Genomic DNA, 24990 nt, shown 5'->3' on the forward strand with positions numbered 1-24990 from the left:
CAGTTCATGCACAGTATTGTGTCCTTTAATAAGTCAGTGAAATAGTCAAACTTCCCTGTGGTGCAAAGTGCAGAATGGTTTATTTTTCTGAACCAGAGGTGGTCAAACTTGCTTGACGTAAGAGCCACATAAAATAAATGTCAGATGTTTGAGAGCTGCAAGACATGAATGTCAGATGACTGAAAACTGCAATACATCTGATGTTTGAGAGAGGAAGAGAGGGAAATTGATCAGGGGAGGGAGGTAGAGGTGGAAATAAACCAACTTTAACTTTAAATGCATTTTCCAAACTGCTAGCTGGCTTGGCTTGAAGAAGTGATTTAAAGAGAGAAATGCCTTTCCTAACCTGGCTGATGGGGTAGTGGGAGCTTCAAGAGCCACACAATATGTGTGAAAGTGCACACAGTTTGGCCAGCCCGGTCTGAACAATCTTGCCAAACAGTAAAGAGGATGTTAACTAGATATTGAGTGTAGATACCACAGTAGGATGGTAAAATGATGTTCCACCTCATCCATATGAGTTTACTGTTTTGTTTTCTATTAATACAGTTCTTTTAACGCTATTCCTGCAAAGTATGTATTTTGGATAGGGTATGCACACCACCGCTAGTTAAGCTTTGTTAGCTTTTACCAGTTAAATTAAACATTTTGATCATTATTCCAGAATCAGGTCAGTGCCGAGGTGGTGAAGGAGGTCTTTACATCTCAGTTTAGTAGCATAGGTAGGGCCAGTCACTTCCTCTCACTCACCTGTTATTTTATTTTCTTCTAGCAGAGATTGCTTCTGGTCATAGAGTGCCAGTAGGAGAACTCTTCTAAAAAACCAAAAATGGATTCCAGGTCGAAGGCACAAGCAGGAAATAGTTTAGCTCTCTTCATCTACCCCACACTGTTTTAAATTCTCCCCTTCCCACTTCTTAGGAATTTAACACCACCTGTTCTAGTACTCTCCTGTTACAACTAGTTTTACCTGAGAACTTTGCAGAATGGGGATGTTCAGATGCTATACATGAATGTATGTACCAGCACATGTGGGAAGCTTCCTTATCCTAGTTATAGCTCATTGTTTTCCATATGTTCAGTAGTCAGGAGGGGTTGAGCTGAAGGAAGCTTATGAGCTCAAATGCTGCATTGGTGTCTCTACATATGGAAGTCAAAATAACATTATATACAAAATTTATACCCCACCCCCTTTTTGCCCTTACAAGAGCTACCGAGGTGGCTAACAATTCAAACAGGGCAAAACTGTATTGAGTAAGTGTGGTTCACAACTCTGATTTTATGAACCATGGATTTAAACTGAAGGGCTTCCATAATTTTTTCCCTTTTTATTACATAATTTATATTATATTAGAGTATCTTGTCTTCTCCTAACATTGAAAGGGTTTTAAGAAAAACTGCTTCAAATTATTATGACAGAATTGCAGAAAACCAACCTAACAATATTAAGAGGGTTCATAGATGGATTAATTTCCAGGTCTCCCCCCCCCCCCCCATCAACACTTAGCTGATGCATCTTAATGGTATTAAATATCAATCGCGTTGGTTCTTCTGTTTCTAGAAACCTGTTCCCTTGTGGGGATTCCATGGTTTGCATTATTGATGACCGAGAAGATGTCTGGAAATTTGCACCTAATTTGATAACTGTGAAGAAATATGTATACTTTCAGGGCACTGGAGATATTAATGCACCACCTGGATCAAGGGAAGCTCAAATAAGAAAGAAAGGTATCTCTGTTTTATGTGTCTGTATAGTCTACATTTGTACAGTTATATTGTTCAGACTATAGTTAAAAATGTACTGCAGGTATAATGACAAACATGGTTATTCATTAAAACAAATCAAAGTTTGAGTCCAGTGGTACGTTTAAGACAAAGTTTTATTCATGTGCATGCACACTTCCTCAGATACAGTGAAATGGAATTTATCAGTCCATACATACAGGCACAGGGTGAGCAGTAAATTAGCATGCAACATAATGAAGATGTTTATTAGATTTTTTTTTGGGGGGGGGGGGGGGAGGACAAGAAGAATACTTGGAATATCAATTAGTAAAGATGATGTTCCTTCTGTGGTTCCCAAAGTGGACTGAGGGCCTGATTGACTCAATAGCCATACTCCACAGGGATCAGAAAATAAATTACTATCGTTTTCACTTTTAATTAATATTAGATTATCCCTAAGTAGGTTTAACTGATCAGTTAAATTATCCTGATCTTTGCCAGGCAGATTGCAGAAAGATTGAATCAGTTCCTTGTTTGATGAAGTTAATCTGTCATGGTCTGTTCGCTAGAGTTGTCAATGGCTCATGATCAAGATTTAAATCTTTCTTGGTCCCTTTTGATTAACCGAGAGCTCAGATTTTTCCTAGTAGAGGAAAATTCAGTTAGAGGTTTATCATTGCCTTCTTGGGCTGTTCCCACAGTCTTTTTTTTTTTGGGGGGGGGGGGGGAGAAGGTGTATTCTTTTGCTCAATTTCTAGAAGAGTAGTTTAAAAAGTGGTATAGATTTAGAACTAAAACAGGGGAAATCTCATGAGAGATTAAACATCTCTGATGTGTTAAAAATAACATGGAAACGAATAATGAATAAAATTAATAAAACGTTGAAAGAATGTGATTCTCTCTAAAACCTGGGAGTCTGTCAAAGAACTATAAATCAGTATCTCTGGGAAGGCATTCTAAAAAAAATAAGTGTTCTTTAATACACAACTTACTTGCCCACTTTATAATCTGTCCACAGAAGGGAAAAACACAGGGCTTTTTTGAGCAGGAATGCAGTTCCTGCTGGGCTTTTTCTACAAAAAAAGCCCTGGAGAAACAGATCTTACAAACCTCATGTGAGTCTAAATAGTGAAGAATGAGACATTTACAGTATCGTTGCTTGGTTTTGGTGGAATCCAGGAAATATGTTCATTTGAAGATAGATCCAGGTGGGTAGCTATGTTGGTTTGAAGCAATATAATAAAGTTAGAGTCCAGTGACACCTTTCAGTTGATCTTAAAGGTGCCACGGGACTCTAACTTTAATCTATGGTCATTTGAAAAAATTGAAAATAATGTATTAATCTTATCCAAGATATTTTGGTGAGTCGCTACTTTCAGAAATGATTATAAGGCCATCAAATTAAGTACATGAGTGTCACTATCATTGTTGAGCAAAGGAATATGGCCCTTTAAGGAAATAGTATTCTCTGAAACATCATATTTCTTTTTACACTTGCGGAGCCTCCTTCTAACCAAACTCTTTCACAGATTTGAACTCTTCAGTCTCCTCAAATAAGGGTGAGAATCTGTTCTGAAGTTTGACAGCAGGATTTTTTAAAAGTCTGGTTTACTGTATGTAGGAGCACATGTCCTAATTGTCTCCTTTTTCATGATAATGCAAGAGAAACACATACATTGTAGTTTCATAGAGGAATCCTTTTCTATCCCTTTCTTTCTCTTTCCCCCTCCATGACATAAAATAAGCTCAAAGAGGTGGAAGTAACTCAAATGAAGAAATGCAGAGTGTTTTACTGCCGGAAAACTCAAGAATGTTAATTGATGGGAGAAGGACACTTCAGCTAAATTGAAAATAGGATAAAGCAATATAGAAATGTAAACATGAAACATAAAACCTTATATAAAAGTGTAAAGATAAAACTGGAACATAAAGCTTAAGGCTTACAAATAAGGAGAGGAAGGTGAAAATTAAGAGAAAACTAAGGGAGAGAAAGGAGGCTTTTAGCCAAAACCTCAAACAATCTTTTGAACTCAAAGAGCATTATGGCTTTATTGCCATCTCTTCACACACTCATGCTCACTTATTTTTCACTCCCTTTCTAACAAGTAAAAGAGTTTTCTTTCAGTCACTCACTCCCCTGCTCTCCACAGCCTAATTAGTATCCCTCCATATAACTTTAGTCTTCAGTAAGTCTGATAAAAATACAAAATAAAACAGCTATGTAGCTAATTATATATATATATATGAGAATGTTCAGCAGAGCATAGCCAAAGAGTGTTGCAATTCACCGGAACCGGAACTATCGTTATACTAATTAACATTCTCAAACTCCCAGATATTAGTGAGGCACGACTTCCTTTTGCACAAATCATGCCAGTTCTATCTCAGTACAGCTTGTTCTTCTCTGTGCTTCATAATTATGTCTAATGGTTGCCACAACTTTTCCCAGAACAGATGTCAGACTAATTGGTTTCCTGCATCCCCATGTAGCTATTAAAAAAGTCAGTGTTGTGTACTTCTTTCCAGTCCTATAAAAAGGAGACTGGTTTTAGGTATTGTTTTACATGTTACTGTTAGGTGATCAGTAGTTCTGCATTTGAATTACTTTGTCTACACCTGGACTTTTGGCACAACTCTCTTTTTATTAAAATTATATTTTATTATTCGTTGCAGAATTTATATCCTTCCATTTTGTCCTTACAAGGGCCAGCAAGGTGGCTAATAATTCAAAACGTACATGATAAAACACACTATAAAACCATAAAAGTCAACCCAAACATACTTCATTAAAACAACTTTTTAAAGTGTTAAAACCATCATTATAATACACTAAACCAGTTAAAATACACATAAAGCGTATAAAACATTGGTTAGGAAGGAGGGATCATTGAGGAAATGCCAAACAAAACAGAAAAGTTCACCTGCTGGTGGAAGATAGCAGTAGAAAGGGGACAGGGGAAAGGCCCTTCGGAGGTCCTTCCAGAGCTTTGGTACCATGACTGTGAACCCTCTTCCAGATCGCCACCTGCCTAATTTCAGAGGTGGGGGTTCTCAGAACAGGGCCTCTGAAGATGACTGTAATGGCTGGGCAGGTTCTTAAGGGATTAGGTGGTCCTTCAGATGTGTTGGTCCCAAAACCATGCCTGCACAGAAAATATTCAGTGTACAATAGTTACAGGGAAGTGCAACTTTGTTTTACATTTCATACATTGTCCGGAATACCACTCAGGTTCACATCAGGGGTTGCCTTCCGTCTAAGTTCTACATAATTTAGGTGTGATCATATAAAGTATCTAGATTATTTTTTCTTTGCTATGACCAAAGCATGTATTTGCTCAGTTAATGTGAAGGTAGTTGAAGTTGCCCATTGTTAAACATTTTCTTCTTTGGTCATCTCCCATATTCCTTTTTCTATATCAAGATATCCCTCTGAGATCTGGTCTGGTAAAGAATAGTATGTCCCATCTCTTTTGGTTTAGTCCCATCTCTGCTGAGGAGGGAGGGATATGAGAGAGTTCCAGTGGAAGTGTGCATAGTTACGACAGATATTTTACTGTATTGGCTTTGTAAAAGTGGATTATATGGGACCATGCCTTGGGAAAGTATAACAATCTAAATAAGGTGATCCCTTCTTTGGTTATTTCTTTTCATGCCCTAAATCTCTACACATTTATTCTCTTTTATGCTGTTATGCTCATGACAGCATGGCAATTTCATTGACTTTATTATGCTAACCGAATATCATTGCCATGCCACTGTGACTCTATTGCACCAGCATAACAAGATTAGTCTCATTTTCATCCAATCTGTCTGTAGGGCAAATTGCCCTGTAAGTGTCTGAAAACTACAAATGAAGTGTTACAGTTTTAAATGGTTAAGAATGAATCAGTTGTTTAGTTAGTGTATCTGCCAGAAGTTTCCAAGCTACATTTTCTTATTTTTATCCTTTAAGCCAGTTAAATTCAATACTGCATTTGTAAGGTTTTGAAAAACACATAGGGTCTTAAAACATACTTTACAGTTTTACATTGTTTCCAATTGATTGTTAGAATTAATAGGGGAAATTGTTATGGAGATTCAGGGTCCTCCCTTGGTCCTTCCTACTTGCCTCCATGGTCCCAGCCAAGTCCCAAGTACAGGCCTCAGATGCAGAGAGGAAAGAGGTTAGCCACACCTTGTTCCTCCACCTCTCTTCCCAAGTATCTCCTCTGCAGCTTGGGACCTCCTCTCTGGCTTCTGGTTTAGCCCTTTATGTCTGCCTGATTAATTGTGCCGGGTGCACAACAGCCTTCCTTGAGGTTTGGCATCTGATAACCTGGCCAATTTCGCATAGTTGCAATTGCCACTCCTTGATATATAGAAGCTATAAATTGTTTGACTCAGTGACACTGGGTCTCTTGTCATCAGAGCTACCATAGGAGTGGTTGGCAACCTGAAGGTCAGGGCTGGGGTCATGGCCACCTGCTACAGCCCAGATAAGTCTGGGAGATGGTCTGGTCTTGGACAGTGATTTTGGTAGAAGTTATTTTTGTGGCATCTTTTTGTTCACTTCTAAAACATCTGTCATGTTGTAATAGAATTTCACCTTTTGTGGTTTAAATGAATATAAGTGAATTAAGTGTGTTTGGTTTTAGGGGGAATGAGGGATACGCTGTTAGTCTTTCTTGTTCCTAGGCATTTTAGTTGATTTTTAAGGACATATTTTTGTATTTATCTCACTTTAGCAAATCATTCCTCAAAGACAACTGAAGCATCTGATGCAACAGTGGTAACAAGGGATTGTGAAGAAGTAAAGAATATTGAAACTGCAGAAGAACAAAGTAATGGTATTAGAAAATCAACAAAGGAAGTAAATGGCAATAACTCTATCAACAGTGAGCCAACATCCTGGGATTTAAATGTTAATGATAAAGTTAAAGAAAGAGACTCCTTAGGAGATCCTGGTCACACTGTTACTGACACAAATGAACTCATAAGTGCCAAGGAATCTCATGTGTCTTCAGATAATGATAGGGCAGTTGTAGGCAAGCAACAGATTCAAGACAACTTAAAAAATTGTTTGGACTTTGAATTGTCTAGTGATAGTGAAAGTGACAGTGGGTTGGATGCTAGGAAATCCTCCTCCTCTTCTGCCTCCGATAGTGAAAATGAAGGGAAAAGAAGCTGGAGAAAATCAAAGAAATCTGTACAGGAGGAAAGTACATTTTTGCTGGGAACGGATACAAATGTAGAAAAGGATGGACAGTCTAATCATTCTGGGGACTCAACATCCTCTGCTAACAACAATCCGCATCCCAAGGCATTTGATCTGGAAGTACATGAAGAGAGTGAACAAGATAGTCTTTGTAGTCTAGGAAACGGATGTGTTGACAAGAAGGAAGCAGAGACAGAGTCACAGAATAGTGAACAATCAGGGATAACCGTGGGAGAATCTTTAGATCAGAGCATGGAGGAAGAGGAAGAAGATGATACAGATGATGACGATCATCTAATATATCTTGAAGAGATTCTTGTTCGAGTACATACAGATTATTATTCAAAGTATGACAAATACGTAGCAAAGGAAATTGATGAAGTTCCAGATATAAGAAAAATAGTGCCAGAACTTAAACAAAAAGTGTTATCAGGAGTTACTGTGTTGTTTAGCGGGCTGTATCCTACAAACTTTCCCATTGAAAAAACACGTGAGCATTATCATGCCACTGCCCTTGGAGCCAACATTGCAAAAAGTCTAGTATTGAATGATGATGATCCCAATAAGCCAACCCACCTTATTGCGGCTAGAGCTGGTAAGTGTACTGTTGAATGGATTCAAATCATCAGAGAAACATTTGCAAGTAGTATTTTTGTTGATACATGGTGATCTGTAGCTTACAGTAATCCAGTAAGCCTACATATTTGTGATTTGAAGATTTCAGTGCATGAATATGTATTTTAAGAGAAGTATCTTCTATTTTTTTCCTTTTTGTATCTTGCTTTATTTCAGGAGATGTGTAGATAATTTATCTACCCAGTTGGTTCTGCAGCATGCTTTGTTGTGGTATAGAACTGTGTTTAAAATATAAGTCTGTTGTATTTTTATTATAAAAGAACTAATGCAGCTAAGGTCACAAACATGTAGTCATTTTAATAATAAATATCCATTTTATAAGTATGGTTAGACTGCTGAAATCAATTTGACTTAACTGTCCTTAAATCCTCTTGGTTGCACTGGGGATTAGATTTTTCTCATCTTTTATAAAATGGATCCATGGACGAATATATTGCTAACTTTTTCTACTAAGAGTGCTAATGTTTGGCTGTTTAAATAGGCACAGAAAAGGTCAAGCAAGCTCAGAACTGTAAAAATCTCCATATTGTAAATCCAGACTGGTTGTGGAGCTGCTTGGAGCGTTGGGACAAAGTAGAAGAACAGCTCTTTCCTTTGAAGGATGATTACTTGAAAACACAAAGGTAAAAAGTAGCTAATTAAAACAATGTAAATTCTACCTTTGGGTAAGATTTAACTCATTGATTAAACATGGTAAAAATAGATTATATCCACTTAATGTGGATTTGGAGTTCTCTTGGAAAAGAATGAATATATAAAGCACAATAAAGAACTGTGAACTATAGAAAATTAGTTTTCTTAGAATCCTCATAGATTTGAACTTCAAAGCAACTTTTATTTAGTGGAATGTAGTACCTTTCCATGAAATTTAGCTAATTATGGGACTTCTGCATTGGAATCTTCAGCTGAAATCTCCGGAAAGTAATAAAAATGCTTACTCAGAACAGCTCTTGTGAAGGTGGGATGGTGCTACTACATGCAGCTTTGTTTACAGCAATTCAAGTGGCAAATGGGTCCCTATTTAGGCCCTAAGGGTAATGGGTCCAGGAGGAATGCTGTAAGAGCCTTCAGCACTCTTGCGTTTGTATAAATACCCATAGCTAGGGTCAGGCCCTATGAGTTAAAGATGCCATACATGTTAGATACAGCCTAACATTTGATTGATTCAAGCAGCTTTTTCATTTCCTCTTGGCTCTTTCCTTTCCTTATTATCCATACCACATCCATACCACATGTCTAGGCAGGTCCTTTGATCTCCTAGTATAGCTTTTACAGGACCCTCTCCTTCCTTTTCATCAGTGGAGAAGCTGGTTAGATCCAGTCCACTGTATTACAGAAATCTCTATTAAGAAATGTTGGCGCTTTTGTTAAAATATTTTTATGCACTGTGTCTCAATAGGTCAAGGTATGGATTCTTCAAATAAGACCTATAATTTCAATAACATATGCATATTTTCTCTGGGTATAAATGGTGTTTTGGTCTCACAATGTAAGCAACATTTTGTTGGCAATTTTAAAAATCCAATGAACAAGACTGATTTCTTCTGGAATAATTGCTATTCTAGCGTTCATTTCCAAATATAGAATTATCAGGAGATAATGAGTGCATTTAACATGCAGATTTATATGTTTATGTGGATGGGGAGTATGTAATTTAGTCTGCACAATATTAAAATGTTATGCTAAAAAAACCTCAGTGGTTAACTGCATGTGTAAAAGCAGTTAATAAGACCAAGCTAGTAGAAGTGCATTAGTAGGCATGATCTAATCCTTTTCACTTGAAGAGAAGTGGACATAGAGACATTTCGGTTCTCTTTCCCATAATCCCTGGAGGCAGGAAGTAGGTTGGTCTTTTCTGTCTCCAGTGGTGAGGAAGTGTCCACCAGCTTCAGTTATTTGTTCCTGTCTCTTTGAAAGTGCAGGGTTTCTGGAGAGCTTCTTAATCTTTCTCCTCCAGCTCTCAGGTTGTTTTATTTCCCCTGTGTCTCTCTTTCTCTCCTCCCCAAAGCTTCTTTCCTCTCTTCACTTTTTTTTTCTTGGCTCTACCTTGCTAGCCACTCCTTCAGCTGTGGCAGTGGTCTCCGCTCTCTCATTGGCAGAGGCTTCAGATCCAGCAGTGTCCTCATCCCAAGAGACAGAGTAAGTCATTCCCTGGTGAAGGGCCAAAAGATGACTGGCACAAGTATCACAATGCAACCCAATACCTTCCTCTTGAGGAAAAACCACTTGTTCTGGCTCAAAAGAAGTTGCCTGGCTTTTTGTCCCATAGAAACCCATAAATTACAAGGGGAGTCTGCTGGGGCTCTAGACAATAAGGAGCAGATGTGTTCAGCAATGGGGAGCAGTGAGCAGGCAGGGAATCTGTGCACTTCCACAGATTAAAGATATGATGCCTTTCCTGTAACCTCAGGTTTGGACAGAGCAGTTCATTGATCAGCAGTGGGGGATCAGAGTAGCAACCTCTTCAGTCCTCAAGAAAAAAGACTTCAGCAGACAGCCTGCTCTCCTCCCCTCCCCCCCACTTTCCCATAGGATTCCTCCCAAAGGACAAGTTCTGCAAAGAGATGTGAAAGTTTGTTTTAAGCCTATCTGACCCCTCTTGTTAGAAGGCATGCCATAGGCCTAAGTTATCCTATTCTTTCCAGAAACAAGAGGAGGATTCCTCCACCTTTTTCCCGGAGACTCAGATCAGGACTCAGACTGGGAGGAGGAAGAATTTTTGGATGACAACTGCACCCCCACTACCCACACACAGAAGTGCAGTATTTTAAATGGCTTCTTTCAGTGGACAAACTTCATTCACTTCTCTATAAACTCCTCAGAACACTCAAGCTCTCAGAGCAATTCCCTGACCCCCAAAGATGACCATAATGACAAGGAGTGTGTGGAGGTCTTGTGTGATGCTAAAAAAGTAGAGGGTTTTTTTTCCATTTCCCTTGTTTCATTTCAAAAATTAAGGAGACTTAGGCCATGCCAGTCACCCTGACATTCCATACAGGGCATTCTAGAGGCTATACTCCTTCTCTTCTAAGGCTAACGGGTTCTTCAGGTTTCCACAGTGGGTGCCCCAGTTAACAAGCCTGGATTCTGGCCTAGACCTACCCACGGAGGGTAGGGGATCTTCCAAGGATGCTACCGACTATAAAAGCAATGTCTTTCTCTCATAGGCAAATTATGAGAGAGAGGGCAGGAAGGGTTGTATCCGTGCCAAGGGTTTTGTTTGTTTTTTGCCTTCTTCTGGGCATGGAACAGGGGTAACTGAAGGTGTGGGGAGAGGTATTTGTGAATTTCCTGCATTGTGCAGGGTTTTGAACTAGATGATCCTGGAGGTCCCTTCCAATTCTACTCCATAGAACCCATGAAATAATGGCCTTACCATCAGCACTGACATCAGATTGTCATAGCTGATCAATTGGCCGTGTCAAGAAATGTCAAAATGTGCTGGGCCTGTCTCACATCTTCAATAGCCACTTTACTCATTGCCACAGCATCTGCATTTTGGTTATTTGCGTAGGAAATATTCAGACTTGACTAATTGCCACCTTATCGCCACAAAATAGAGAGCAGTCTGCTTCATGTCAAATGCCAGCATGAACTCAGTGAAGCTTTCAGCTAGAACCACAGCTTCTGCAGTCACAGCTTGCAGGAACCTGTGGGTCAAGACCTGGATTACCAGTGCCCTCCATCAAGACTAACTTAGTCACTTGGCTTTCTAGATAATAAACTTTTTTGCCAAACCTCAACAAGATCTGATTGGAGACACACCACAAGGATAATTCCATTCCTTCCTTAAGAAAGAAAGAGGACTAGAAGTCTAAGCATCATGATTACTGGTCCTTCAGTTCTCATTGGTCCTTACCCAGGTTTTTTTAATGACTCCAAAAAGTCTTCCTGGTCCAGATTCTGTTTCCTTATACAGACCAGCCAATCACCTGTGTTCCTGTGGTATAGGGAGGAAAGGTGTTGATCCAGGGGTCTCTAAACTACCCCAGATCATACCCTTTCTGCCAGATAGCATAGTTCAAAGACTGAGTACCAACACCCTACATAGAGACAGATGGCTGCCTATCTGTCCTATCCCCTATCAAAGGAGTCATTCTTTGATAACCAACACTAAAGTGTTTTTTGATCGGTGCTTCCCTCACACATCCTCCAGCTGTAGAGCGCTTCCCATCATTGATACTATGCATAGTGTTGCAAACCCTCACCCAAGACTCTCTTTGGACCAGTAAGATTTCACTCAAGTTCCTCACTGTCATGGTATTCTTGGTGGCAGTTATATCAGCCAGAAGAGTGTCAGAATTGGGTGTACTTTCCATAATTGAAAGAATTGTGTGTGTTCCATAAGGATAATATGGTACTCCATACAGATCCCACCTTTGTGTCCAAGGTGAACTCACTGTTCCATTATCATCATTCTGTTCTAAGCCATCTCATCCAAAGCAGAAGAACTGGCAGTCTTTGGATATTAAATAAGCCCTACATATCTACAGTAGGTGCAGAAGATGTTCTCTGTAGTCTTTCACCATGTGATCAAAGGCAAGAAGATGTCCAAATCTACCCTTAATAAGTGGCTAAGAGAATGCATAGCACTAGTATATACATCTTGAGGTCTACAAATACCAGAGGGTGCTACTGTACATTCAAGCAGGAGTACATCTACTTACAGCCTTCAGTGTGAATGCTGCCATGATGGACTACATGATGGTTAATGCTGTAACTCAGTCTGAGAACCTTGAGTGACAGGATTCAAATGGAATTCTTGAGTTGAGAGTGGCAGGAGTGGCTGTGAAGAACTGACTGTTGACTGGGGAGGAAGGCTAAGTGAGTAAGAGAATAAAAAAGAATCCCCATTCAAGCCTGAGGAAACTAGATCCTAGAGAAAGGGGGGGTTAAGTTATTAAGAAGGGAAGTTGCAATTTGTTTGAATGTTCCTGCCTTCACCAGCTTCAATTTCTGTGATACCAAGAAGCTTATTCTTGTTTATGCAAGCAGAGACTGCCAACAAATTTCTCTCCTCAAGTTTTAAAGATCTGTTTGAATATCAGAAACGGTTACTTGTTCGTGACTTGTTGTCTGGTATTTATTTGTATACAGAGTTATCTCATTCCTGTTGCCTGTTCACCTCATAAGTCCTATACCTGATTCCTACCTGACCATTCCCCCTCAAAGTTAAATAAAACAGTTTGCTATTTTTAAACTACCATCAGCTTCTCATGTGCCATTATCAAACCAGGACATTAAAAAGATTTTAGTCTCTCCCCTCAGTTCCCTAGGCTGGGTCAGCTTTTACCAGTAGGCATTCAAATGACTGGGTGGGATAGCCAGAGGGAAAACAAGAAGGGGAAAAGGGACTGGCTTAGTCAAGAAGATAAAGGAAATCCTGTGAAGGAGGGTGAGACTGTCATAGCTGTTGTTGTTGGCACCTGCAAACCAGCCACTTGGGTGTCAGTATTCACATTTAGACATTACAAAATGGACTCCCTTGCCTCAGCTGATGGAACTTTTGAGTGACGGGACTTGAGTTTTGGTATCAACAAGGTTGGCTAACAATTCTGGCTCCTGTTTTGGATGTACTGCTTGGTAAGATCCCAAATGTCTGAGTGTCTTCCTCTCTTCAAGAGATAACAGAACATTGGATTTACTATAAAAGTTCCCTTTGCTTGAAGCAGAGGACTCTTTCTCTGGACCCATGCTGCTATAGACGGAACTATCCTTTGGATGAGACATCTATGAATTGTCCAGGATGGAGCTGCCAGAGCAACCTCAGTGCTGACTTTCTAAGTTCCTGTTCAGTGTTTCTGAATGCCTTAGAGAGTTCTCCTCTGCTTCAAGTAAAAGCAACCTTTATGGTAAGTCCAGTGTTCCATTCTGTGTAATTACTTCTTAAATAAGAATATACTCAATTTAATAGTTCTACTTTCAAAAATCTTCTGAATTTGTGATGTAGTGCTCCTCAAAATGCTGTTCCTAAGGGACAAGGGATCCCTTCTGGAACAGTATTGTAGGACATTTTGGATGGCAGTAGGAGGAAGGAGGTGAGAGTCAAATTCCACAGGCAGAAATCCGTCCACAAGCAGAAACATTGGGATAGGTCTAAGCTGGCATTGTTTTTTCTGAAATTAACCATACTTTAATGATGTCAACCCCATTCTTCAGTTTCAGAATTTGGGTGAGGACTTTATTAAATAATTGCAAATCTAGTGGTAAAATTCTGGTTGATTATGGCACAGAGTTCAAGAACAATTTTTTTGGAAATAACTACACTGCTTATGAATTTGCTTTTCTACATGTTCATGTAGTATCTATTATATTGGCTTATTTTACAAAAAACATTTCACAAAATATTTGTTAGCTGTTTTTCAAAAAAAACCCAAAACAACCAGCTTACAACAAGACAAAAAAGTATAAGTTAAGATCAGTAAACCTGTTATCATTGCGTGAAAACAACTGCATAGAACACCATTAACACAGTTTGACAAGAAATTGTTACTAAAAACAATTTAGCTGGAATCAAGGTAAGCCAGTGTTTACATTATCTTCTGTGTGTGTGTGTGTGTGTGTGTGTTCGTAATGACGAATGGGTGAGGTTAATTGCCTAACTTAAAATGTCTAAATATTTATTTTACCAGAGAAGACAGTCCTGCCATGTTTCCAGACATTCACGGTGCTTTCCAGACTGCTCTTTTTCATCCAACTCCCATCCATCCAAAGTGTCAGCCTGGTCCTGAAGTTCGACTTTATGATCCCAACACTGGAAAACTAATTAGGAAAGGATCTCGGAGTTCCAGTCAGTCTCTCTATATTCAGCCACCAGCTCCTCCCCTCACTTTACCTGTCCATGGAGAACATTCGTCTTTCAGGTACATGAGAATGTAGCTTGGCTTCTTAAATGAATTTCACATTTTGTGTGGTGATGAGATGCTGTAAGCTTAAAAAGATACAATCCATGTAAATGTTCATTTCATGTTAGTTACCTTTTCAGGAAAGCAAATGCCATGGTTTGTCACAGTTCTGTTGGTAATATTTATTTTAAAAATTCATAGTAGTTTTATTTCTTATTGTAATCATACACATTTGTTCTTCGTTTCAAGGTAGGATTATGAAATGATCATCTAATTGCATTTGAATTCCCTACTATAAATTATTTTATTTTTGTCAACTATTGGTTTCTTTGACTTCTGTTCACTCAGTACTAGTATGTTATTTATTACTTTAATCTCCAATAACAACTGTAATACTATGGCAGCTTCAGGTATTTGCTTACGATAGGCTCAAGCCTTCAGTTAAACTCCAGTTTGCCATGATGTCCAAATGCAGGTCCCTGAGAAATGGGAACTTCTTTCTTCCCCATAAATCAAGTTTCTAGACCATGGTTTAATCCTGTGTTATGAGCACAGTTAGCAAACAAACTTTGTGCCCATCATGAACAAACCTCACTTGTTAGAGATGTCTGAATGCTCCCTATATTTTTTGTAAGGAGTTTGAATTCCACAATTCTGGAGACTGTTTTTGGTAGTTTATGTTTTATATATTTTCAAAAGAAAAGTCTGTCTCAGTTTGCCTTTGTTTAATCTGTGTGTGTGTTCGCACAAGGCTCAGAACCTAATAGTCTGCTGTGGGCTTCCTTTATAGTATAATTGCAGCAGATTATATTAGTAGTGCATTTTTTAACATCTCCTTTCAGCATTAAAATTCCATACAGTTTGCTTTGTGTTTCTAACATTCTGACTTAAAAAGAATTCTCTGAACTCAAAAGTTTGCTTTATATATATGGTTAATTTTAAATGGTCATTATAAAGGCATTTTTTCTTGCATGAACTACCGTTTGGGTTATTGAACTCTTATGTACAGGGGAGAGCTCTTGAAGCCTGATGTATGTGATTGGTTTGTAGAATCCAGCACAAGAGGGCAGCCATTCACCTTTTACTGAGAATTGGACTTAATCCCTGCTGTGCTAGTTCTGTGCTCCAAGACCTTGTCTGGCTCAAATGTGCCATGTACAGACTTTTGTTGACCACAAGGAACTTTTTAGATAATGACTGCAGAATATTAGAACTCTCCTTAGCTCTATTTCTGTTCTGTGGTGTTGCAGTTGTTCCTTAAGACAGGCCTGCAGGGTCAGGATTTTAGAAATGGAAACTTACACTAGGATTCCATATCTGATAACCTACATGCTTGGAACCAAATTTTGCTCTTGAAATCCTTGGTGTCTTTCTTTTCAATCATATTATAATGACATTGAGACTGGGTTATTTGTGGTGCTCTGTAGCAGTTCACACCCTTTCTAGAAGACTTACAATAGTTTTGTATTGTTCTGTAGAACTGGAATTAGCGGGGTGCAAGAAAAAAAATGTTTTTTTCCAGGTTTGGATATATTGGACCTGAATATATTTGGGATTCCTGAATTACCAGTATTGGTATTTGAATTTGGTAAATATTCAAAAATACCGAATATATTTGTGTCCATTATACCCTATGGGGCCGTTATAGTCAATGACAAATCTCCTAAGATATATTGAGTGGTTTGAAGGAGGGAGGTAATTTGAGGTATGGGCTCCAGATTTGCTGTGTAGCCTCTCCTCAAAAGAACCCCCAAGTTTCAAAAAGATTGGACCAGCTAGTCCAATTCTGTGGGCACCCAAAGAAGGTGCCCCCATCCTCCATTCGCTCCAGTGGAGGGGGAATGACAAGGCAATAGAAGCCCAGCATAATGTCCCAGAGAATTTCTGTAGTAGAAAGTGTATTGGGGTGGGGTGGGGGTGCTTTTTGTGAAGTCAGCAGCAGAACCAGTGCCACTGTGGCAGTACCAAAATCCCAAAAGGACTAAGGTCAAATCTGAGAATCTAAGAAGTACCAGGGGAGGGGCATTTCTGCAAGGACAGCAGAACCAGTGCAATGTACTTGTGCCCAGCAGGTGAATGAACCCAGTGCCATTGTGGAAAATGCCAGCTCAAGAGGATTCATCTCAAGCACAGAATCTCAATCTGAAGAAGGGGGAGAGGGGTTGCTAGGACAGCAGAACCAGTGCAGTAGTACTCAGAAACACAGCCAGTGTGGCAGTGCCAACAAGCCAACAGGACTAAGGTCAAATTTGAGAATCTCTGAAGTACAAACTGAGGGGGAGCATTTCTTGTGAGGACAGTGAAACCAGTGCAGTGTTCTAGTGCCAAGCAGCAGAACTCAGTGCCAATGTGGCAGCAGTGCAATCCCAACAGAACTAACCAGTGTCACACCAGAGGATCCCAATAGGGCTTTAAAAATGGTTTTGGCAGAAACAAGGGCCATAGAAACCCCACAGAATGCTCAAAGTTGCAGGTGGGCAAGCACTTTTGCAGGCCCACCTTAACCAAGGCCAGCCCCATGCACAGAAGCCCAGTAATGTTTGTTTGTTCCAAATCCAAGGGCAAACCCAGAGAAACCTTGTACACAATTTCCCCAGGGAAGTACTGGGGTGAAGGGAGGGCATTTCTGCAAGGTGGGAGGGAAGTGTTATGTATGTCCACCCCGATAGTCCTCTCTGAGCAGCAGTGCACACCATCACTGCCTCAGTGGAGGAACCTTCACCTAGGTGCTGCAGCTGCCGTTCATCAGACTCTCCCTTTCCCATCTTCCCCTGCACGCACACATACACACAGCGAATGTTTAAATTAGCTTCATTATTGTGCTCCTGTGCGTTCTACTGGTTTCTGTTTGGCACATAGATCACACTGTCCTACTCTACTCTTTTCATCTCCCATCAAGATTTAGAACAATTTTTGTGCTGCTGTTTTAATTTCAGCATGCAGTTTTGGTTTGGGCTGGCTGGTGGTGCACCACCTTTAATATCACCCTGTGCTGTATTGCTGCCAGGGTTCTGTAGAGGTATTTTGGTGCAGGTGGATTCAGAACAGCAGTGGGGAAACGGATGGGGCATTTCTGTGCCAGTCCAACTGGTTAATGGCCCTGCTACTTCTCTCAAGTCTTTCATTTGAATATGAGGAAGAGCATTTAGCCCCAGCTTCCCAACACAGACTGAATGAGAATGCAAGCAAAGGATCAAACATGGTGTGAGAAGTACAATACAAAGAAATCGCCACATGCTAAGTATTAGATTTGTTTTCTTAACACATGGGGGTTTCTTGAGTGAGAATGCAGGCAAAAATATGTGCTCGCTTCAGCCTCCCTCAAAGTCCAGGACGAACTAGCTAAACTGTGGCAAACTGAACCGAGGAAGACCAGCTGCTTCACTGTCTAGAGTAGCAGGCATGAGCAATGCTAAGAGACAATGTTGTCCACACGGGGGAAAAGCTACTCATTCTGCATGTTCATCAGAGGGCATGAAAGGACTCTCTGGGCCACGACGGAGAGGTCTGGCCAGACCATCTCCTTCATCGCTCAATAACCCAAAGGACTGGTACTCTGTCACCATCGCAGTCACTGTGTCCTGTCTTGTGCACCTACTGCTTCCAAAGGGACTGAGAATCTGTCTGATGACTGCCAGTGCCATCTCACAGATTGTCATGGCAATAGCTACAGGGGAGGTGGGGGATGAACAGCAAAGCTGCTTTCACACACACACACACACCCTGCTTCTTCAGCTCATACTAGTATGCCCCTCTTTTCCTACATAACCTCAGCTCACCAGAAGAGCTCATCTCTCCAGTGAATGAAGTCAGCCTGCTTGATAATCGTGGTCATCATGCACGGGTCACACATGTTCACCAACATGCAGCTTTTCTGCTGTGTGAGAAGCTGAAGGCAGTCCACAAGTCCGTCGTGCAGCCTTTTCACCAGTACATGCGCTGTTGGAACCATGTCTACATTCTGCAGCTGGGTCCAGAAAAGAGGCTAACTTTCATGAGCTGGGTGGATTATGGGGATTACCAGAGTCAGACTTGCTGTGTCAGACAAAAGCATCTCTTTGTAGCTCTTAAGGGGCTTAAGAACTTCCACAGTCTGAGAGATGGCTGACTACTCCTTGTGGGTGAGCCAGCTGTCTTCCTGAATGACCCTAATCTCAGAGATCAGGGCAGTAAGGACTCTCTCCTGCTCCAACAAGTACTCAAACATGGCACAGGTGGAGTTCCAGTGAGTGCTCACATCAGCAATCAGGTCGTGCACTGGCATGCCTGTCAGTGTCTGCTTCTCCTGCAGCAGATAGGTGTCTAAACTGGGGGCGTCACCTAGACCTCAACAGTCTCCGCTTCCTGAAGGCTGATGCTGTTCGATTCTTTGACATTCCACTCCATCATCAGTCATGCAGTATGTCTTCAACTCCATCTCAAAAGTCAGTTTCATCTTGACATCGAAGGTTGCCCTCAAATTGTGGTTGTTCCCCTGGGGTTGCATTAGCAAAGATGTGTCAAACCACTACATGGGCTTCAGCAGACATGTTTGTATACCACTACACTTCGGATTTGCAAGTGAGGAAAGAAGCACAAAGCAGTTCTTTAGTCCTTGTTCAAGTGATGAGAGCATTATCCACCTCCTGGTGAGTAGTTTGTTATGTGGTGCTGCACAGAAGGGTTGCATTTAACTGTAACTGTTGTACTTGGAGATCTCCTGTGCAGGCACAAATACCCTCCCTCCAACCCCACTGCACTAGAGGTACTGGGTGGGGTCAGTGGAGTTCCAGGTACATTATTGTTTGGACAGGAACAAGTCCTCTAGCACACAGTGCAGCGCCCCCCCCCCCCGACCTGGAAGCTTTTAGTTGTTAAAACCTCTCAGTTACAGGCCTGCTCATTTGCAGTCCCCATGTATACCTGCTCAGATGATCCTCAAAGGACAACAGTTACAGGTAAGTGCAACGCTATTTTCTTGTCTTCTCAGTGAGATTCAAGGAGGTTACTCTCAGATTTTTTGCACAAAGACTAATTTACTGAAATATTGTGTTTAAATAAATGCCAGTAACAGTAAAATTATCTTGTGCTTCTATGACCAGTTTATGAATGTTTGTATCCATAATCTGACTATTTTATGCTTGACATAATCTCTTTATATATAAAAGGTAAACCACATTGCCAGTCACTCCATTGACTGAACCACGTGTCGCTCAGTCTCGATGGAGAACAACCCCACCTTCCAGCCCCAGGACAGATGAGGATTGGGCCACTGGGGAAGTTGCTTTTGCATCCATTGGCTGTCCCATTAGGTCCTCCATTCTTCACTAATTTTTCCCTCAGTAGTTGTTGCTAGACAACCATAGTATTCCGAGCTTGGTCTGTCAGTAAAAGGTGGTGGAGGGCCTACTTAGGTCTTTGAGGGAGAACTCTTTGGGGCCGGTTCTGAGGTTGCCAGCTCCAGGTTGGTGGGAAATTCCTGAAGATTTTGTGGTGGAGTCTGTGGAAGTCAGAATTTGGGGAGGGGAGAGGCCCCAGCTGAATATGCCATAGAGTCCACCCTCCAAAGCAGTTATTTCCTCCAGGAGGAGAGAGATCTGTTCTCTAGAGTTCAGTTGTGATATCAGGAGATCTTCAGGTTCCACCTGGATGTTGGCTACCATAGGCCTGGCAGCACCCCCTGAGTGATGCCACCTGACTGGCATAACTTAACTAGACCTGGCTGCTTGCTACGGTTCAGCAGCAGCCCCCTGATGACATCCAGTGGGGTGTAGCAGGTAGCGTTTGCCAGACCCAGGTTCTTGCCGTGGAAGCTGACTTAGGTTTTTTGGACCAGTCACAGACTTTCAGCCTAACCTACCTCACAGGGTTGTTGTGCAGTTCAAAAGGGGGAGAAGAGGATTATGTAAGCTGCTTTGTTCCCCACTGTGGAGAAAGACTGTACTTTTCCTAGGTAGAGGCTGCAGGGAGGGGGGAAGAGATGGTAAGCTGAACTCAGATCACTTCACCTACAGAAAATGGCTGCCTTGAGGTGCATACACAACCATGCCAGGCCAAAAAAGACAGATCACGCCACAAGCTCACACTGATGCTAAATGCTGCAGGAGTGAATACAACAGGAAAAGGTGGCAACAATGCACTGCAGATGAAAGGAATACTGAACTTCAGTATCTGCATGATTGTCGTCATGCTGTGACACCATAGCAAATTGACGGTGAGTGGTCAAGGCTGGAGCACTTGCCCAGAGCCACTTTCTAGAGCCTTATTCCTAGTTTTGTATATTTTTTTCATTAGTAGGCAAGGCAAAAATATAGCCTTTGATTATTTTTTCTTAAAGTGAGTGTTTAGGATCTTTTTTTTTTTGTCCAGCAACTGAAGATTTACAACAGTAGAAGCTATAGTTCTGCACATTTCACATTCTTTAGAGAGCCAGTTTGGTGTAGTGGTTAAGTGTGCAGACTCTTACCTTGAAGAACCAGGCTGAGATTCCCAAGTGAAGGGCAGAGTATAAATCCAATCTCTTTTTATTATTTTTATACAAAATATCCATTTTACAATCTGTTATACATTAGGCTGTCATATATTCACCTAAACTCATATATTTACACAATCATTAATATGCACTTAGAAGTGCTCCGTGGCACAGAGTGTTAAAGCTGCAGTACTGCAGTCCTAAGCTCTGCTCATGTCCTGAGTTCGATCCCACAGAAGCTGGGTTTTCAGGTAGCCGGCTCGAGGTTGACTCAGCCTTCCATCCTTCCGAGGTCGGTAAAATGAGTACCCAGCTTGCTGAGGGGGGAAGTGTAGATGACTGGAGAAGGCAATGGCAAACCACCCTGTAAAAAGTCTGCTGTGAAAACGTTGTGAAAGCAACATCACCCCAGAGTCGGAAATGACTGGTACTTGCCCAGGGGACCTTTCCTTTCCAATATGCACTTGACTGGCAGCAAAAAGCTTGAGTTTCCTCATGTATCTTTATCATAATTTGATCATAAAGAAACCTAGTGCTAGAATTACCACTTCTAATCAACATATTGCCAATGAATTGCTATAATGTGCCAAAGAACTAAAGTTCAGTGGGCATGCAATGAGAAATCATTTCTGTGTTGCATGTTCTCAGCACTACCCAAATACTAACATGTTTTAAAATGAACAATCTAGAGTTTGCTTAGGAGAAAAGAGATTCACATGAGAGTGAGGAGAACATTGTAAGCCTCCTTGGGACCCCACTGGGAAGAAAAGCAAGATATAAATAAAGTAAATAGATAAATTCTGAAACCACAAAACAGTGGTAAGACTGGGGCCTGAGGTGTCTGCTGTTCTGAAAACAGAAAGTTGGGCCTTAAGTTATACTGTATTGAAATCCTCATTACCAAAAAAGTTACATCAACAAAATAAAGTAATATGTGTAAACTTAAGGTAGCCATTGTTTCCACATGCATGGAGAAACCAGAGTAAACCACTGTTCTTACCAGATTTCTACATTATTTTAATATCACTCTTCCCACTCTGTATGCCCCACAAACTGAGATACATCTCACTTGTGTTGACGTGGAAGTGACTCACACCATGGTGGAGCTGGAAGCCAATTTTAAGTCCACAAAGAAAGCATCTGCTTTTAAAAATGCACTTAGAGGGGGAGTCAGATGAACTCCTTCTTTCACTAAAGATGAGTGAGAAGAAACAGAAGACAGTTCTTTTTTACTGGGAATTTCTCCCCCTTGTCTCTAGAGAGTGAAGAAGAAACAAACTCACCTCGTAGCAATTGTCAGACCGGGGTGAAAACAGAAAAAGGCAAAGTAATAAGGGAGGGAAACTGCCCCCCCCCCCAACACACAATGAGAAAAACTCCTCTTCTTCCCTCTGTTTGGAACAAGGAAACTGACTCTTCTTCTCTACCGCCACCCCTTTCTTACCCTCCTGGCAGCCAGTGAAAGTGCAGGAGACTTGTGCTACAATCCTACACTTTGCCCAAGCAAGGCAACCACAGCATAAGCAAGCAAACACCTTGCAGCCGGCCACTTGGGCCCAGGAGCCTGGCAGGGTGACAGCACCTGGAGAAGCAGCAACGAAGGGCAGCAGTTGGGCCAGGCAAGCTGTTTGGTGGTGAGAAACAGCTAGGAAAGGAGGTGCGCAAACAACACACACGCACATATGCTTAGTGTTTTTTTAAGGCAGGGGATGGATCTTTATCATAAAGCTAATAGAGGAGAGAGCTTCACCGTTTTTTTCTCCCACCAGCCAATTTTTTATGGCAGGCGATAGGGAGTAGTGGCGGCAGTTTGCCTGCTAGTACCAGGAATGTGGGAACTCTGTTAATCACAGATCTAAGGAAAACGCATACACACTTTAAAATAGTCTGGATGTTGTTGTATGTTTTGAGCCCCTTAGTATTTAAATTTGTATCCTTTTTAAAATTTGTGTCCTGGTTTCATAGATTTTGCTTGCTCTGTCCTTGATGAAACAGGTTACATTAGAGGAAGAGTTGTGGGTCGTTATTCAATTTACATATATCATTGACAATCCAATGACATTCCATTGAGAGTTCTTTTTGAATTGTTTGTGTGCAAGAGAAAACAATACCAGTTAAGCAGCATTGTCAATAGAAGTAATCGCTTTCCCCCCTTCATTTAAGTTTTGAAATGGTTCTGTATTACGTGTTGAATCTGATTTATTAAAAAAAAATAATTAATAGTGGGTTTTTAAAAATATTTCAGAGTTGTTCAACCACATCAGCAACAGCTTTTTGATGAAGAGGAGATGCCAGTGAGTGAGAATGAAGAAGCTGGTCCATCTAAACGGAAACGGCAGCCAAGTATGTCTGAGACAATGCCGCTGTATACGCTATGTAAAGAGGATTTAGAAAGTATGGATAAAGAGGTGAGCCAAATGATTGATATGCTAGGGGATCAAACTATTATGGAATAATATGTTCACATGCTACCTTTTTTCTAAAGTGGTAACCACATACCTCTAGTTTATGGGAAGATACCACATGATTGTTAAGTACTGGAAACTCCCTTGTTTTGGGGATGCGTCATGGCTTTTTAGCTTCCAGTGATGATAGATTGTCTGATGTTGTAGATTTAAAAAGAAAAAAAATACCCCCCTCAAATCATGAACGTATGAAGCTGCCTTATACTGAATCAGACCCTCGGTCCATCAAAGTCAGTATTGTCTACTCAGATTGGCAGCGGCTCTCCGGGGTCTCAAGCTGAGATTTCTCACACCTACTTGCCTGGACCCTTTTCAGTTGGAGATTTCGGGGATTGAACCTGGGACCTTCTGCTTACCAAGCAGATGTTCTACCACTGAGCCACTGTCCCTCCCTAATTATAGGTAATTGTCATTAAAGAATGAAAAAAGTGCTTAATTTTGTGTATATGGTAAATTCAGAAATAAGTTCTGTATTTCTTTGTAAAATATTCACAAGCTATATCTAGTGCCATAATTACCTGTAGGTCCTGGGGCATTTTGTGTTTACAAGCATGTTCCAGAGGCAGTGAACGGCATACCAAGCTTTTATAGATGGGCAGTACTGATATTTGTATGATTAATGGCCCCAACCTGGTGGAATCAGCTCCCTCTTAAGATTCGGGCCCTCCCGGATTTGTTACCATTCTGGAGGGCCTGTAAGACTGAGCTTTTCCACCAGGCTTTTGGTTGAGGCAGGCAGTCGTCCTTAACTAGTCACATCATCTAACTGGCCTCCCCACACTGATACTGACAGATACTGACTACCATCTGGACTGGAGGAGATCAGGCCAGCGAGATTGGATTAAGTGTCTACATTTTCCACGCTGCCTTAATTTGCACTTGATTTGTACTTAAATTGAGCTATTGGCTCAAATGTCTTAAATTTTAAAATATCTTGACTGTTTAATTGTTTTATATCTATGGAGGTATTGTCGGTTTTAATTGTGTGATATGTTGGAATCCACCCTGAACCCTTATGGGAAAGAGTGGAATAGAAATCCACCGAAAAAATTAATGGCCCTGTCCTGTCTTCGAGGAATACTACTGGATTTCTTTTCAACATTTTCTAACTTTTGCAATGCTTTATGGTACTGGTTCTAATAGTTTTAGCACCTCCTGCTGTTTTATCCAAGCATTTCTATATATAATATTATATAACATATATTTTTATGTAACATTTCTGAGCTGAGCAGCTCATGTGTTATCACTTATTTTTGTCCAGTTACTGGGATTAGTACTTCAATGTTGCTTTGCATCGAAACCTTCAAGTGCACACTATACTTGCTTGTAAAACTTAACTGTTTGATGCTTTTTTATGATGTATTCCAAAGAGGTTTTTCAAACCTAATTCATTGTCTTAACTGGTAGACAGCTCAAGGAGAAGGATGCATGAATGATATAGTGATTTTAAAAAGTGGGGATCCAGTGGCACCTTTAACAGAATTTATTCCAGTGTAAACTTTCACAATAAAGTGAGCTTTGACTCATGAAAATTTATGCTTGAATATATTTCGTTAATCTGTAAGGTGCCAATGCACTCCAGTTTTATTTTGCTGCTGCAGACTACCATGGTTATCCATCTGGAATTATTGTGGTGATAAATGTAATATAAATGTCCTTTGTAGGCCAACGCCA

At 40.7% G+C, this 24990-nt stretch overlaps 1 protein-coding gene across 1 annotated transcript in view; it reads left to right on the plus strand.

Moving 5' to 3' along the window:
• The window catches only part of CTDP1 (CTD phosphatase subunit 1), a 77826-nt gene that overhangs the window by 33922 nt on the left and 18914 nt on the right, over nucleotides 1–24990 (plus strand). Inside the window, exons 7-11 of the mRNA XM_060244099.1 lie at nucleotides 1562–1728; nucleotides 6450–7514; nucleotides 8037–8178; nucleotides 14188–14418; nucleotides 23097–23259. Of these exons, the coding sequence (XP_060100082.1) occupies nucleotides 1562–1728; nucleotides 6450–7514; nucleotides 8037–8178; nucleotides 14188–14418; nucleotides 23097–23259 (1768 nt within the window). The remainder of the gene's footprint in view (nucleotides 1–1561; nucleotides 1729–6449; nucleotides 7515–8036; nucleotides 8179–14187; nucleotides 14419–23096; nucleotides 23260–24990) is intronic.

This window comes from Heteronotia binoei, chromosome 7 (assembly GCF_032191835.1).
Source record: "Heteronotia binoei isolate CCM8104 ecotype False Entrance Well chromosome 7, APGP_CSIRO_Hbin_v1, whole genome shotgun sequence".
In the NCBI taxonomy this organism is placed as follows: Eukaryota; Metazoa; Chordata; class Lepidosauria; order Squamata; family Gekkonidae; genus Heteronotia; species Heteronotia binoei.